Source organism: Pleuronectes platessa, chromosome 10 (genome assembly GCF_947347685.1).
Source record: "Pleuronectes platessa chromosome 10, fPlePla1.1, whole genome shotgun sequence".
Lineage (NCBI taxonomy): Eukaryota > Metazoa > Chordata > Actinopteri > Pleuronectiformes > Pleuronectidae > Pleuronectes > Pleuronectes platessa.
In genome coordinates, this window is record NC_070635.1 from 3123641 (window position 1) to 3141207 (window position 17567).

General features: G+C 47.7%; 1 protein-coding gene across 1 annotated transcript in view; it reads left to right on the plus strand.

Moving 5' to 3' along the window:
• Positions 1-625: 625 nt before the first annotated feature.
• The window catches only part of LOC128449761 (DNA-binding protein SATB1), a 53989-nt gene continuing 37047 nt past the window's right edge, over positions 626-17567 (plus strand). Inside the window, exons 1-4 of the mRNA XM_053433058.1 lie at positions 626-850; positions 11489-11727; positions 14532-14708; positions 15528-15654. Of these exons, the coding sequence (XP_053289033.1) occupies positions 11514-11727; positions 14532-14708; positions 15528-15654 (518 nt within the window). The 5' untranslated portion in view covers positions 626-850; positions 11489-11513. The remainder of the gene's footprint in view (positions 851-11488; positions 11728-14531; positions 14709-15527; positions 15655-17567) is intronic.

The following is a 17567-nucleotide window of genomic DNA, read 5'->3' on the forward strand; positions in this document are numbered from 1 at the left end:
TGCCGCCCTGTGTCACTTCTTGTAAAAGTCTGAAAAAGCCTCAACGTGCTCGTGAGAAGCAAAACTTCTCAGTTTTACTCGTCTTAATCACTCTGCGGTTGTGAAAGTGGCACAAACAAAAAACAAAAAAGAAGAAAGAAAAAACGAAACTTGTGTACATAGTCTGTTTGGCAAAAAGAAAAATAATCTCCACATAAACTTGTTTGGCAGGAATGATAAGAATCATGCTGCACACGGCTGCCAGGTTACACACATCCCGCAGTAGAGCCCACACATCTGTCACAGCTTATTAGTGTGTGATTAATTCATTTGAATGTGTTTCTGTCGTGTTCACACTTCTTACGATAACACAACCGAGGTTTACAATTAGGAGGAGACCTGGGAAAACACCGAAGTGTTTCCACCTCTCCACCTCTCTGCCTGCGACTTACAGTTATAGTTGTGTGTTTGCACGACAACTCATCGAAACCAGCGCACACTGCGTTCACTGTAGCGTTGTAGTTGTGTAGCGTACGAGCAGGAAATCAGCGTGTGTTGTTCACAAACAGTTGTGCGTTGTCTTGCTCTCCTTCCCCCCGCTGCGACGCTCTTGCATCACAACATCCTCTCGAGCGTCACTTCAGGTCGCCCGGGTTGCGTTTCTTTCTAGGACAAGGCACGGGGAGCTGCTCTAGGTCTCACCCGTCAGACCCCCCCCCCCCCCGGTGTGTCGACTAGAGGAGTGTAGAGCGACGTGTCGACTCGCCCGGCGCTCGAGCATCAGTCGGGTTAACAGGCGATGAAGAGCAGCTCGTCAGACTCTGTCCCGTGACCCTGAGAGACCAATTAGTCCCCACGGCGGAGACAACAGGTTGTGATCTCTTTTTTTTGTTTTGTGTTGTTCCGTTGTTGTTTTTGTCGTCTGGTCTGTTCTGAAGTGAGATGATTTTATCGCTTCTTCCCTTCGCTTTAAAATTAAATTATATTCTGCAGAATCAGTTGTTTTGCTTTCAGAGAAATATACAAAAACTTGCAGGGAAAGTTTCTGTCCTTGCACATATAAATCTATATTCTTTCAAAAAGCTACGGCGTCTGAGCTTTGTGTAAAATCCTGCAGCGATGGATAAAAAAAAAAAATAATTTAAAACCGCCGCCTGCTGAGTGTGTGCTGGGAGTTCAGAGCCGTGCCTCACACACACTCTGCTGAGGCTGATATCTCAGCTAAAACCATTAATCGTCTTTCTTTACCACCTCGATAATTATCACTGTGGCGAAATAACAGCTCAGCAAACAGTGAAATTATACCTGTGGTAGGCAGCAGAGTAAATACCTGCTTAGCTGCCAGCAAATGTATTTATTAGACTGTCGCCAGTAAATAAGAGGCCTGTCTCGTCCTTTTTTTTTTTTAATGTGTGGCTCTTTGGGGATTCCAACACCCCCCCCCCCCTGAGCACCCCCCCCCCCCACACCCCTTCCCTCCCCCCTGTATGAAATAGCTCTGTTATGATTACTAATAGCGGAGACAGATAACAATGATTCCCAGTGTTTATTTCTTTCTTTTTTTATGATGACATGCTGCAACTGGTTTGAGAGAATTAGAAAAAAAAAAGGTTGGTGTGTTAATAATGACGGCTGCATTCCAGGGCTCAGATATGTAAGAAAGCCCCCCCCCCCCCCCCCCCCCCCCACCCTCCTCTGACACTTACAGACATACCACCCTGGGTGCACAGTGCAGTGTGTGTGTGTGTGTGTGTGTGATTCAGGGAGTTACAGCTAATTTTGTCATTATCTGTAAAAAAAAAAATTCTTTCATACGAGAAGGAGAAGAGGGGGGGTGGGGGGGTAGTGGTGGTTTTTCTACGTTGTCCCAGCACGTTGGACTGGATTTATACTGGCATATGTTTTGCATACTGTTGATCCAGATTCCTTGGCTTAGTGATAAAAGCGTCACATTGTTTCTGGGTCCTCACAATCAGCCCCCCCCCCCCCCACCCGGGAGATAATAAAACTGAAGTCCGTCATGTCGGTTTCGTCACGCTTCTGCAAAATGACATCCCTCCTATGTCTGGATTTTTGCGTTGTGTGTTGTGTGTTGTGTGTGTGTGTGTTGTGGCTCTTGTTGTCGTTTAGCGCGCTTCATGCTACCGTGGCCAATATCGTTTACATTTTAAGTTTTCATGGTTCAAATTACGTTATAAGTCTCAACGTATGTGTGTGTGTGTGTGTGTTTTATTTTTTTATTTGATTTCTTGAGGAGAAGAAGAAGAAGAAGAGAAGCAGCTCATTGTGTTTTATTGCGACGCTTGTCTTCATCCGATCTGTGGAGGTTTTTCTGAATCCTTTGTTCGGAGAAAGAAAACGAGAGCGATTTAGAAGGAGGCACATCCCGCTAAGATCAGGTTGTTAATACCCACCCACATACTCCAATGAAACAATTTCAACAGATACTGTATTCTCTCCCTCCGCCTCACACACACGCACACAAACACACACACACAAACACACACACACACACCCTTATCAACTGTTTTGTTCGACTGGATGGATGACGCATCCTTTGACAAGGGATTAAACGTGCAAAGGAGAAAAAGTGCAGATAAAGAACCTCATCCTTAAGTCTGCACCTCTTATTCAACACTTCTGCATAAGCCTCGATATTAAGAGACGTTTTCTTCTCCCCCCCCCCCCCCACACACACATGCTCATATTGCATCTCTCCCCTTCATCTCGGTGCACAGCGTCGCTCCTGGCACGCCGAGGCGAGTAACACCATCCCCGTCACCTGCCTTCATTTCCTAAACACTACCAGGACCCCCCCCCCCCCACGAGGGTGCGTTACTGTGCCCTTCACCCCCCCCCCCCCCCCCCCTTCTGCCCCCACGGCAGGAGAAACCCCGCGGGATGCGTCGGCCTCTCTCGCCCCTTCAGCCTATGCACCCAAGGCCAAGCCTCAGTATCTCTCTCTCTCTCTCTCTCTCTCTCTCTCTCTCTCTCTCTCTCTCTTCTGACACACTCACACAGACACACACACACACACACACACGACTGTCTTTCTAACTCTATTAACTGTTTATTTGTTGCGAATCCACGAGGCTGAAATTAGAGTTTAATTATCTGGTCATGTGACGACCGGGGTCCAGCGAGCAGTGACAGAAAAGTAATTTCTTAAAAAAAAAACTGTCTTTTTCCTCTGATGCCTGTTGATTGTTCTACGTCTAATTGGTTTTATAATTTGATAACGGCGAGGAGGGAGAGAGGGAGGGGGGGGTGGGGTGGGGTGGGGGGGGGGGTGATAAACAAGGCGGTGAAGGGTCCTCTCAGCGGGCCCGGGTGGGAAATCCAGTTTAAAACCATTAATGCAGATTCCTGTGACTTGAGACTGACCCGGCGGCGCGGCTCAGGGGTAATGACGGGCTCATGGCGACCTGGTGACACAGAGGCCGACTGTTCGAGTCCGGGTTCAGGCCGAGGGCCCGGCCCCGGAAGGCGGAGGGGGCCTGGTTTGGACTCGAGCGCAGCCTGCACGGCGGATGTACGTGTGGCGTCTACGTGTGCGGCGTGCAGCTCGAGTGGGAGCTGCACGGTGTGTGTGTGTGTGTACAGTGCACACCGCACACCAGAACGTGTGGGTGTCGAGAGCGGAGAGTTACGAGGTGAGAACGAGGCAAATGAGACACAAAAAAAAAAACACACAACCAGGTCTCAGCGCAGGGACCTGAGGAGGCCGACGGGCGTGAGACCTTCCTGTTCCACAGACCACTCACTCTGCTGCTATTCCTGTCGACTTCATATGATTATAAAACAATTAAGCACTTTGGAGCCGACTCTCGGTTCATTACACCCCCCCCCCCCCCCCCCCCCCCCCCCGCCACTCTTGTTCTTTCTGTCTCTTTCTCTACCGCGTCCTCCCACACCGAAAGCGCGGACATATGAGAAAATGTAGAAATCACCTTATTTCACCGGTAATTGAAAGCCACACTCGCCGTATTAGGAGGCTGATGGAAAAACACGGAGCTGATTGGATTTGGTGGATTGTGTTCATTATGGAATATTTAGTCTATCTGTGGTTACCTTGTAACAACTGATTAGGCAATTTCTCCCGGAGCTCAGATGTTTGAGGAGGGAACATTAATCGAGCGTCTCACCCCTGAACTCCACGCACACACGAAGCCGAGTTGTGTGTTTGTGCAACAGATGAGAATAAAAAAAGGAAAAAAAAAAAAGGCGACGCCGACAAAAACAGAAGTTAAATTCAGAGAAGAGGACGAGGAAAGTGAAACCTGAGCAGACGAGAGGAGGATCGCAGGTGTCCAGATTTCCATATTGTTTTTTTTTTAACATTTTATTGTAATAACACACGTCTTGGTGGGGGGGGGGGGGGGGGGCGGCCTGTAACACTTTGAAACTCACTCAGCCACATAATGACCCTCGAAACGCACACGGCTCTAAATCATCTCCTAATTCCCCGAGTGTCAGAATCCTCCCTTTGTCGTCGCTTCATTCACGATCTGAAAACAACTCACAACCCGACATCGTTAACGCAGGAAACACCATCGTCTCCATTCACTCACTGTTGTGCTCAGACGTGAGATTGATTTCATCTTTTTGTCATTTTTAATACTTCTCATTTAACTGCTCGCTTGTTATTCACGACATCAGATGTAAACCAGTTGTGTTTCCCTCTTTCTCATCCCATTCTGCACCCACACTGACGCAGGCGTGTGTTGACAGATTGTTTAATCCTCTGCAGCCACTAATAACACTATTATGTGTGTGTGTGTGTGTGTGTGTGTTGTGTGTTTTATGCGGGGCGACACTTGCAGAAAGCGCTCAAAGTTGAACCGGTGACAGCGCCTGTGTTGTTGTGTTGTTGTGCGCTCAGACTTGACGCGCAGACTAATTTGTATTAGTAATCCAAATAATCGTATTAATGCCCATTAGACGCATCACAAGTGGCGAGCATGAAGACATCACACAACACCTACGTGCAGTGAGAGCCGGCGCCAGCGATGACACATCCTCTCTTTCATTTTCAAGTCTTTTCTCCCTTTTGTGTGGAGATTATTAGCGTCTTGATTTAAAGAACTCGTGCCTCATCCCCCTCAGAGACGTCAACATGTGGTTTCAAACAGCCCAGATGTGATGCTGCCCAGATGTGTGGTGGGAACCGACAGTGATGTGAAATGGATCTGCGGCGTGATGCTGCGGCTCAGGACATTTAAACACCAGGTGTCTTTTGTCGGGATGCAGCGTCGGCCTGTCGTGGTTCTCGTGTCATTTTTTTGTGTTTTCCTTACAAACGTGGCCAACGAGCACAAAATACCGCCCGAACAATTACACTTGTGTGCACACGCGCGGCACACACACGACAAACTGTATCCGCCCGACACAAAGCCACACAGGCTTGTAAAGACCCACCTTGAACACGGCTAAATCTGCATTCAGCACGTGATTAGACCGGCACACGGCTAGTATTTTTTAAACAGGCTTTTCTGTGTTTTTCATTTTTTCCCCCCCTCTCTTTTTCTTTGTGATACAAAACGGTATATGTTAATTGATAATCAGCAGTGTTGATTCAGTGGTGCATTCAGTGCAAATCTGTGCCCTTCTGGATGTCAGAGGGTTTTCACAGCCACGTCAGTGCCAACCCTTCGCTGGCAGTGCCGGCACCTGTTGGCCGTGCCAAGGCCTGGCAGGGGTTATCGATGCTCTCTGATGGTGCCCGACAATCACAGTGGAAATGACTGCGGCTGCTTGCGTCATGCCAGATAGAAAAGAGCATTTGCCGACAATGGCTCGCTTTCACCGTCGCTCCCTGTTTTGTTTTTTTTTTTCCGAAACGCTGCTAAACCACGGCCAAGGAGAGAGAGAGAGAGAGAGAGAGAGACAGAGAGAAAGAGAGAGAGAGAGAGAGGGTAAAAACAAAAACAAAGAGAGAGAGAGAAGCTACAGTGAACATCGTGTAAAACACCGCGACGTGGAAAAGGTGTCAACATCCAGGATGTTGTGCAGCGATGGCGTGTGCAGGTTGAGGTGATGCAGAATGATGGGGGGGGGGGGGGGGGGGGGCTGCAGCAGCGTCCCTGTGTGATTCATGTTGCTGCACATCACAGTGACACTGGTGATCACGAGCAGGAGGCACGTCGCTGCAAAAACAAAACGATGATTCTCCTGTATTTTTTAAAAAAAAGGGCAAAATTCTGCTTGTTTTTTATTATTTGTTTTTGTGAAAATGACCCAAAAACTCAGCGATGGGACAATTTTCACATGAAACTCTCGATAAACAGCAACTTCGACCAAATTCACTCATGAATTTTTTCCTCTGATTCTCCTCAGTGACCTGAAATTTCTGATATTCGGTTGAAAATCCCGGTGATTATTCCACCGTCTTGAGTTCTTCATTCAAACAGCTGTGTCTCCTGCTCACTGAAACACACACAGAGCGGCTCAGGTAAGAGTCGATCAGCGAATCCGTGCAGAGCGACCTCTGCTTGTGTGTTCAACAACTCCTCCATTTCCTGTTTAAACACAAACACACACACACTCACACTCTCACACAGTCACAGACGTGAGACCCTTTTTTAAAATAGCTGCCGCCCTCTGGAAGCTCACACCTGATGCCACCTCGGTGTCGGTGCAGCAGGCGCAGGTGTGAAAGGTGAGTTTCCCACTGTACTTGTTTCCAGTAAGAGCTTCACCACCGTCCTGCTGCTGCTGTTTAGTTTGGTAAACTTTCGACCTCACATTGGGGGTGGGGGGGAGGAACAATGACAATGACTCGGTTTCACAAGTGATGCATGAATGAGTTGTGTAACTGTAACCGTCTTGTGCGGTGCGGTGTTAAAACAACACACCATCACTTCTTCCACGGTCGCTTTTCCAGATTTACTCTAAATCAAAACGCCTTTCCGTTAAGAAGAAACGTTTCTTCCTCCGCTCCGACGTCTGTTCTCACCTGTCTGTGGTTTTTTTCTGTTCTCTAAGCCGAGCAGCTCATGTCTGTGTTTTTTTTTTTTTTGTGCGTTTGTTTATGAAACAGCAGCTTTGTGTGCGACACTGTGCTATTACTGTATTTACGGTCTCACACAGATGGAATTCATGAGCCCCGGGTAGATTTACTTTTTTTTTTTTTAAACATGCAGAGCTACGTAGCATTTCTCACACACGCCTGACCTCCAGCGTCGCCTCGTGAGCCTCTGACGTTCTCCTCGCGACACTGTAGGTGTGCGCACAACTTCCTGTTGTGTGTGGGTTTCCTGTTTTTGTTCTTGCACAACCTGGACAGAAGCTTATTCTCTGTTTCATGTAGATATTGGACCCATCTGGCTTTTTATTTGACCTCCGCTGCCAAACATTCTTGCTCTTTAATGCAATTTACATCCTTGATTTCAGTTTATTTCCTGTTTCACGCCCTTGACCTTGACCTTGACCTTTTGGCCCACACACTGCTGCTCCTGCTCTTGTTAGGACCCATGTAACCGTGTGGTTTCACAAAGTAAACTAGTTATGAGGTCGTTTTAAAGTGAAGCCCCATATCAGGCCTTTATTGACAATATCAACAGCGATGACCTTGTCTAATATTTGTTGTTGTGGAGCAACAAAGCTTGTCAGGGGTTTTTATAAAGACACAACAACAATAGCTGGCACATCGACTTGTGGAGCTTTTGTCTGCAGCGATTGTGTCACTTTCCAGCGTCTCCACGTTCCTCCTTTCTCCTCCTCCTCCTCTTCTCTGACAGTTTGCTTTTGTTGCAAATATCAACAGAGATTAGCTTGTCTAATATTTTTATATAATACAGTTTGACATAATAGGCTGTGACCTGCCGTGGAGGTAAACACACAGAGCAGGAAGTAGTCCCTCAGAGACGCAGTGAGACGACTTCCCATCGACCACTGACCTCTCTGCTCGAAGCTTGAAGAGGTTTCACTACTTATTGAGATCTGCATTAAGCTTATTATGAGATTTAATAACATATATAAACATCATTTAGTGTTCTTAAATTGACATAAATTATATGAAAATAAAGAAAATATAAATTTTTGAAATCTGATTTTTTTTTTAATTTGTTTGGTGAATACAAATGTGTATTTATATGCAATAGCTAAATATCATCAATATAGACTTTACCACTTTTTAAAGCAAATCATTTATTGATTATTGTAAAGTCCGAGTGAATAGTGCTTCCATGGTGCAGTCTATTAAGAAAGTAAAATGTAAAAATGTAATATTGGTATTTTAGCTCTAGTATAAAAACATTGACAAGACATTTTCTATTAGAATCATAATAATTTTGTAGTTTAATAGTAATAATAGTTTTTATTAGCATTCAGAATAAAGAGACTTCACATGTGGACCTACTTTCTTTAATTTTGTCTTTTTTCCGTGCATGTTTTGTGAGGCTCTATTTACTTTATTGAAGCTGTTGTGTATCTGAGACTGAAGGTCAAAGGGTTCACTTTACATTTATGTGTGTTCAATGTGTAATATTAAGTAAAATAAAAATAATGCACATCAGGAATTAAGGTATGTTTGTGTGTGTGTGTGTGTGTGTGTATGTGTGTGTGTGTGTCGCCCTGTAATAAATGCAGGACCGCCTCACACTAATCAAGCTGATTAAAAATTCCTGCGCGCACAGCCGGAAATCGCACCAGCGTTCACCCTCTCCATTGTGTGTGTCTGTGTGTGTGTGTGTGTTTGTTTGCATGTCTTGGTTCAATACCATCATTATGAGGACGTTTTGACTGGTCCTCACAAATGTAAAGCCATGTTTGATGGTTGAGACTTGGTGTTAGGGTTAGAATTATAGGTTTATGTTATGGTTAGGGCTAAGGAATGCAAGTGTCCTCAAAACTATAGAGTGTGTGTGTGTGTGTGTGTGTGTGTGTGTGTGTGTGTGTGTGTGTGCTTTATCCACTTGACTCCTGGACTTTGGGGCCTGAGATGTGCAGAAATCATCTTTTGACTCATCCTCTACTTTTTCTTATAATACACTGAAATGGTCTCTATCCCACACACACACACATATACTCACACACACACACACACATACCATCCTTCCTTCTGTTTCCCCCCCTATTATTATTTTATTTATTTTCTTACCCCTTCTCCTTGCACCACGCCATCTGAACTGAGGGGAGAGGGGGAGCAGCAGAGGAGAGAGAGAGAGAGAGAGAGAGAGAGAGAGAAGGGGGGAGTGATGAGTCAATACAACTAATAATTTAATGGGGACACAGAGAGAGAGAGGGAGAGAGAGAGAGAGAGAGAGAGAGAGAGAGAGGGGGGAGACAGATCGAGGCAGAGGGAGGGAGAGAGAGGGGAGCTCGGTCCGGATCCACCAGGCAGCAGGACACCTCCTCCTCTCACTACCGCGGGCAGCAGCTCTCCTGTGCCGCCTCTATTTATGCTCGACACCGGGAAAGTAAACGAGACTTTTTCTTTTTTCCTCACCCCCCCTCCTCCACCCCCCCACCCCGTGTGGCTGTGTGGTTGTTTCAATCCCCGCTAACCTGCTCCGAGTTCCCGCATCTCGAGTCCACATCGGCGCGACACGGAGCCGGTTCTCCTCCGTCTCCTCAGTGTTTCTCCCCCCGCTTATCTCCGCTTATCTCCGGGTGAAATCAAGCCGACGTTGAGCCTGATTTCTCTTTTTTTTCGGTGGTGTGTGTGTTTTTTTATGTGGTTCTCCGGCGGTTGTTGGTTCATGTGTGTGTCCGAGCGGCTCCGGTTCTCCGCGGCAGCAGCAGGAGGAGCAGCAGCACCAGCGGCGGCGGCGGCCGCTGCTCCCGTTCCGCCGCCGCGGAAGCGCCTCGGATGCCGGGGAGCCAACTAGCGCAGAAGTCGTCGCCCGCACTTGGAAGCGCCGGACGCGGCTGCGTGTCGCCGCCGGTAGTCGCCTTTTCCCCGGCAGTCGGACGGGATTAGCCCCCGATACATTAACACACTCACACGCGCACGGACACACACACACGCCGATGCTCTTCTCTCCCGGTCCGGCTCGACCTCGTCTCCTCCGCGGATCCGCCGGGTCGCTGTTGTTGTTGTTCTCCGCGCAGAGGAGCAGGAGGAGGAACACACTCATTCATTGAAGAGCAGCTCTTCCGTCCTGCAGCCATGCACGCGTAGGGACAGACAGAGACACAGAGAGACAGAGACACAGAGAGACAGAGAGACAGATCACACCAGAGGACTTTTTCCCTTTTTCCAAACTTGGAGCAGACTCGTCCCGTGCAGGGTGTTGTATGCTCTCCAGTGCTGAAGTGCTGCTGCTCAGGTTGGTTTCAACTTCTACCTTCAAACTTCCTCCTCTGGGTCCAGTTGATTCTTTAGGACTTATTATGAAAACAAAACAAATCCTGACCTGGATCCAGGCTGTATCCGGGTCTGGATTCCCCCACCCCCCCCTCCTCCCCTCCTCCTCCTCCTCCTCTTATTTGTGGGGCATTAGTTGCCTCATTGCATGTTGTGAATGGGGGAGTTCATGATCTTTTTTGTGTGGGGGTGGATGATTTCGCCCTTTTCGTTCTTTTGATAACAGCAGTCCATCGGCGGCGTGCGTCAACCTGCAGCCACACAATCACTGTTGTGTTCGCAGCGTTACACACAACACACGTATCTCTTATACAAGAGAAGGGAGTCTGACCCTGAAAGTTGCAGGCAGCTCTCGTCAGTGTGTGTGTCAGTTTGTGTGTCAGTGTGTGTGTGTGTGTGTGCACCTGTGGGTGAAGCCTCCATCTTTCCCTCCCATCCACTCCTCTCCTCACTTTCACTTTGTCAGATAATGAGTCAGCAACTCTGTTTTCAAAGTTGCTGCTCGAAAACTTGTTTAAACTTTTCACTTTGCAGGATCTCAAGTTAAAAGTTGCACACCTGTAGCAGGCGTGTGTACGTGTGGCCAAGCGGACAAACGTGCTGATGCGTGTGTCGGGTCGCAGTGAGATGACTTTGCGGCCTTTTGCCTCCTCGAGCTGCAGCGCCCGGAATGTGAAGCCACAAGAAGTGACTCAGAAAGTGAATTACGTTAGTTCCCCCCCCACTCGCCCGCCCGCCCGTCTCCTCTCTCTCTCTCTCTGTCTCTGCGTGCACCGCAGCAGCAGAACCTTGTTCCTTAAACTGCACTGTATCCATTCAAGTGGAATCTCCCAGCAAATTAATGTGTTTGCACTAAAAACCAGGGCTTGTTTGCCCCCCCCCCCCCCCTCGCATGGGAATCTCCAGCGGGACACCCATACATAATACATGCAGTTGGAAAATGGGAACATTACAGCGGCACGAGAACGTCACCGCGGCCTCGAGTTGTCTTTACTGAGTCGAATTGACAGATTCTGCCGTGACGGGTCGGTTCTCAGAGGTCTCTGTTACTAAAAGCACTTTTTTTTATTTTGCTCTGTATCCATTCACGTCCTCAGTGATATCAACAGGAAAGGATTGTGTAGCTGCTGGTTCTTGCGCTTGGTTTCATGTCCCACACATTTCGTCTCCGCTAACACTCGAATGTCTCTCTGTCCCCAGGTGATAGTGAGCAGAGGTGCTGAGAATGATGGACCATCTCAGCGAGGCGTGTTTGGGCAAGGAGAACTCCGAGCTGGTCAACAGCATGGCCGAGGCCAAGGCCCCGCCGGCCAAGCTGCTCCGGCTGGAGCAGAACGGCAGCCCCCTGGGCCGAGCCAGGCTGGGCAGCACCGGGGCCAAGCTCGCCGGGGTCCCCTACAAACCCACCGGCCACCTGCTGAAGACCTGCCACAAGAGGGGTAAGAGGGAGAGGGTGTGTCCCAGGGGTTGGGGGGGGGGGGGCTGCACGTTTGTGTACTCGATCGGAAGTAAGTTAATCGACAACAGCAAAAGGAAACACACGTTTTCAGTTTCAATTAATTGTAATTATTTTGGTTTTGGACGTTGAGGTCTGGGAAATTGCGAGAAGCACTTCTTACTGTTCCTGAGCTGAAACAACTTGTCGATTAACTGTTTGTCTGATCAACTAATCACTTAACAAACTAATTAGTTGTTGGAAATCAATCACCATCCCAAAAAAGCAGAAACACAAAATGTGCTGCTTGTTTTTCTCTGTTGAATATTTCTCTCTTTTAACCGTTAAAGGGACAAAAACTATTTGAATATTTCACGTTTGTTTGTCACTTTTCTTTTTTTTTTTGCCCGTGACATTTTCCAAACAAAACAATTAATGGAGAGAATAATATATAGATTAACTGCTGATGAAAGTGTTCACAAGTAGCAGCTCTGATTTCTGACATTCACACACTAAACGATCCATTAATTAATCAAACATTTTATAAAAATGATCAATGAGGAAATTAACTGGTAGTAGCAGAGCCAGGGAATACAAACCGAGTGTTGTGTGTATTTGTGTAAGAGAATAACACACAACATGAAGAGGAGAGCTGTTTAAGTATTCCCCTTCCCACACACACACACACACACACACAGACACACACACCATCTCCCACTCACCACAGCCCCCTGCATGTGCTCCAAAACTCTTAAACCTTTCAACAGTGGTAGTCATATCAGCACACACACACACACAGACACACACATTCATGCTGCACACACACTCCCACTTATTTGCCCAGACAATAGCTATTAGAGGAACACTGTGAGAATTATCCTGGTGTCGTGCTGCATAGCGCTGTGTCACTGCTCCTCTCTCCAGCCGCTGCACCTCCCGCGCTGCCATTTGTTTATTAAGGGAAAGTTTTGAGTCCTTTAAGAGCCATTGCTGTTTAAGAATGGTGGGGGGGGGGCTTTACTTTGAGATTATGACATAGCTTTTTAATATAACTGGTGTCGTCTGGTGAAAAACACACGGTTTTTACGGTTGTGTGTGTTTTTTTGTTGTTTTTGTGGTTTAGTGGGTTGGAAATGAGTTTGAGAAGCTGCAGGTCCGGGGCTGTTATTGCACTTGGCTGCCGCGGCTCGGCTGTTTGTGTTTTTGGCCGGTTTGTCGGTTTTCTTTGGGGGCGTGAGGGACTCGGGAACTCTTGGAATGCGGCTGAGTGTCCTCCGATGAGCCGTTTCTCTTATTTGCTCCTTTAATCTACGTGTCGCACTCCGACTGAGAGAGCCTAATTCCTCCCCTCCATCATCGCTGCTTCTCTTGGCCTCCTGCAAAGTTTTGCTCCTCCAAGCCTCCTCATTGCTCCCCCCCCCTCTCCTCCACCCTACTCCTCAAATAAGTTTCTTCCTGGGTAAAGGGCGAAGCAGCCGATGGAGGCGGGCGGTCCGCCGCGGAGGCTCCGCACTGGGCCCACACTGGGCATTGTGTCCCGAGCCCGAAACAATATTTACAGCAGCCCTCTCCGGGCTCCCTGGAAACAAAGCCAGTATTGATCCCCCCCAAATGAACCTACACAGCAGTCTTTATTGTTAGATCTTTATCTATTAAAATCAGGGGAGGAGAAAAGCGGCACTTTCAGCACATTCCCTGGCATCTGTCGGCTTATTGATTGTTTTGCCAGAGCTGTGTACATCTTCTGGAATGCCAGGGATTGGAAAATATTAGAGCGTGATTCAGTTTTTTAATCGGCGCCGGACAATGAAGGGAGAGAAATGTTTCCGGGTGGAGGCCAGGTGAGAACGAGGGGCAGCGGGGCCACCTCGTAAACACTGTAGGATTTGATAAGTAGAGTATAAGCGGTAGACGCTGACACTCATTAACACTTTGACAAAAGTTTGATAACTGCGGTTGAGGCTTCAGAAGTCCGAGCTGCCCCCGTGTCGGGGAACTCTAACACTTTAGGGATGTTACTTTGATATTTGTACATCGTGTCCCTTGAACACTCGTCTAGTCTTTGGACAGGAGTCGCTCGTTCCACCTCGCAGCCGAGACGCTGTTGACACGGGGGGTAGTTTAACCTCCGGGAGCAGAGGTGGCTCGGGACTCGAACCGCTGCATCATGGGAAGCTAATTTCGGGGTTGGCAGGCAGAGAGGAAGTCTGATGTGATCCCTTCACCTCCACAGTGAAGAAACTGTGCATTAAAGGAGACACAAGGGTCGAGGGATTATATTTTTCTGTGGCTGCTTCATGCGCCATTTATATGTAAACTTTCTTATTAAACACACAACTCATGCTCGTCATCACAGGGAGTTATCATCTTAAAACCGTGAAGAAGAAACACTAAGACTGAAGGAATCCTTTAAGAGTTTATTTAAAGGGTCTTAGAAAACCAGTATTTATCATTAATTGATGGTAAGAAAGTGAATAAACAATTCCGGGATCTGACCCCTGATCCAGATGTTTATGGGTTCTTCCCTGACCTGCATCGTTCACATCACTTGTTTTTGTGTAATCTTGGTGGAAAGCGTGTTAACGTGCCTCTAAGCAGTTTGATTCCTCACCTTGAGTTTATCATAAAGACCAAGAGGTGAGACTTCCCCTCTTCAACAATCCACTCACTTACTGATAATCCCCCCCGACCTTCAACCTCGACGTAACATAATCATCGCCACTCATCATCAGTCGCCTCCTTTTGTGAAACACAACCGACTACTGAAGGTCAAAGTTAACACATGTGTGTGTCCCTGTGTGTCCTCAGGCAACATGCTGCCCGTGTTCTGTGTGGTCGAGCACTACGAGAACCCCATGGACTTCGACAGCAAGGAGGAGCACGCCGAGTTCGTCCTGGTGCGTAAGGACATGCTCTTCAACCAGCTCATTGAGATGGCCCTGCTGTCACTGGGCTACTCCCACAGCTCGGCGGCTCAGGCCAAAGGTAAACCACCACCGTCTCTTCTTCGTCTGTCTTCTCTCGTCCCTCGTGTCTCTCTGACGTCCTCTGTATGGCGGTCTCTGACGACCTGCTACCAGTGCACACACTCAAACTCACACAGCCTGTGACCATGAGAGCCCAGTGCCTGCAGATCTGAAGCCACAGTAACACATCCTGACACTGATCCCAGACAGGAGACACACACACACACACACACACACACACTCATTCCCACACAGTCTAAACGCACAGGCTTACCCACAAAAAATGCTTACATGCGCATTCACATTCTCAGCGAGTCAGACACACAGACACACAGACACACACTCGTACAGTATATATTTATACACACATGCACTCGGTGACTCAGTAGGTGGGAGGGGCCGGCGGAGGAAAGCGTCTGCTAATTGCACTCGAGAACACGCAGGCCGAGGGTGGCGGTTTCAAGGTGCCTCTTAGCATGCTCTTTTATTATAGCCTGTCCATCACACTTCAACACACACACACACACACACACACACACACACACACACACACAATCACAGACATCTTATTTCACTGCTCCCATGAGCAGTATCCATCCTCACTTCCTGCTGTGTGGGCTGCTGTTTTTTTAAGGAAGTCTCAGCAGAAGTTCTGACGAGGTTGTTGTGATTTCAGTAACAAATAAAGTTTGTACAGAGTTCCCGTGTCACCGGGAAAGTGCCGGGGAGACGACCTTTAGCCTCGTGATCGAAAAAGCTTCATAACTTTTCCTCTGTCTCCATGTGAGTCACGATCGTTGACCCGTGTTTGTGTTTTTCTGCACGATCCATCTCTCAGGCATGATCCAGGTGGGGAAGTGGAACCCTGTCCCCCTGTCATACGTGACAGACGCACCGGATGCCACAGTGGCCGACATGCTGCAGGACGTCTACCACGTGGTCACGCTTAAGATCCAGCTCCACAGGTAAGAGACACACACAGAACTCTGTATAGTTTAAATCAGGAGTTAATGGGGGACATTGTCGATTGCATCACTGCAAAATCCCCCCCGTCATGTTTGACCACTTGGAGGGACCCTACGTTCCCTTACAGGCTATCTAGACACCTTCTGACTTGAAGGTCCCCATAAAGAACCAAAAGAACCATAACAACCTTCTTGTTCACCGCTAAACCTTCTAAAACTCTACGTAGAACCTTCTCAGTGACCAGTAGAACCTCCAAAAGAAACCTTAGAGACTCTTAGGTAACCTCTAGAACCTGCTCACTGACCACTGCGACTTCTTAAAGGACCTCAATCCTCTTAATTACTTTTAAAACTTCCTCTAGAAGCCACTAAATAATTATAAAAAACGTATAAATAACCCTCAGAACGTTGCTTAGATTCTGTGAGTGAAATAATTTAGAATAAAACCCAACATAAAGTGCTTTGCTCAGTCACAACCCTAACCCTCCTGTAACTTGTCCCCTGTGTGTTTGTGCACAAGTAAAAACATGTGTGTGTGTGTTTTTTCATTTATACCCATAGAGACACAGTTGCATTTATTAATATCTACTTCCAGCAGAGGCAGGCGCCAATCTACCATTGCCCTCTGCATGTTTGATACTGAGAATAGCTTTATTACTCATTCACACAGACTCAAAACGCTCATATCTCCAAGGAAATGCATAAAAGAAAAAAAAAAACTTAAATAGAGAAAACGTCTTCTCCGGGCGTTGGGACTCGTTGATTTGTTAAATCGATGGAAATGCATTCACCATGAATCTTCCTCTTGTCCTTGCTAACGTTTGAGTTCACGCTGTGGTTACGTGATGAAGAGGATTTGCGATTGTTGCTGCTCCAAATTTAACTGCTAAGTGATGTTTCCTAATACTAACTTAAAAGAAATATGATAATAAAGTAAGAGTGTTATTTTCGAGCCCGGCTCTTTGCACAGTAGCAAAGTGAACGTGGCTGCAAACCTGGAAAAAGTGCGCGGGCTAAATCTGACTCGACCACAGATGAATACCAGGTTGTTCACCTGAAATAGTACGATAAATAAACCTGGGGCTGCACCGGGCTATTTTAAGTGAACTATATTTCTTCTGAATACCGAATACAGCATGTCGTGATAATAAAGCAGAAGACCTAACAAGCTGGAACCGTCCCTCACCGACCGGGTAGCGCTCGCTGTCGGCTGCCATCACTCTCCATATTGTCGGCTAAATGCTGCTCTGTAGGTGTGAGGCTCCGTTGTATTTATACACACAGTGAGAGCGCACAAGCGTTTATAGATATAGACAGAAACCGGCTTGTATGTGCTCGTAGACTCAAAACACACACACACACACACACACACACACACAGACACACACAGCTGAGTGGAGGCTTGTGCCAGCTGCACGCTAACCCAGTGTTCTGCAACCCTCTGGAGAGCTGTTCCTGCTCTCTTCCTACCTCGCTCTACCTCTCCCTCTCTCCTCCTGCTCTCTCCCTCTTTCTCCCCCCCACCACCAACTACACCACCACCCGCCTTCACCAGTCAAGCGCACACACTCTTGAGCGTGCACACACACACACACACATTGACGTGCACGCGTCCACCTCCCAGCGTACAGAAGGTTGTGTTTATTTCCGGCATTGCTAACCCTGAATGCACAGATAGCTGTCTTTCTCCACTACCCCTCTCTCTCTCTCTCTCTCTCTCTCTCTCTCTCTCTCTCTCTCTCTCTCTCTCTCTCTCTCTCTCTCTCTCTGCCTCCTTCCCTCCTCTTGTTCACTTCCTTCTCCCCGGAGGCTCTGGCTGCTGGAGCAGTCTAAGGTGTTCTGGAAAATCCATTGTTTGTGTGTGTCTGTGTGTGTGGTTGTGTGTGTGTGTGAGAGGCCGTGTGTTTTCCCTC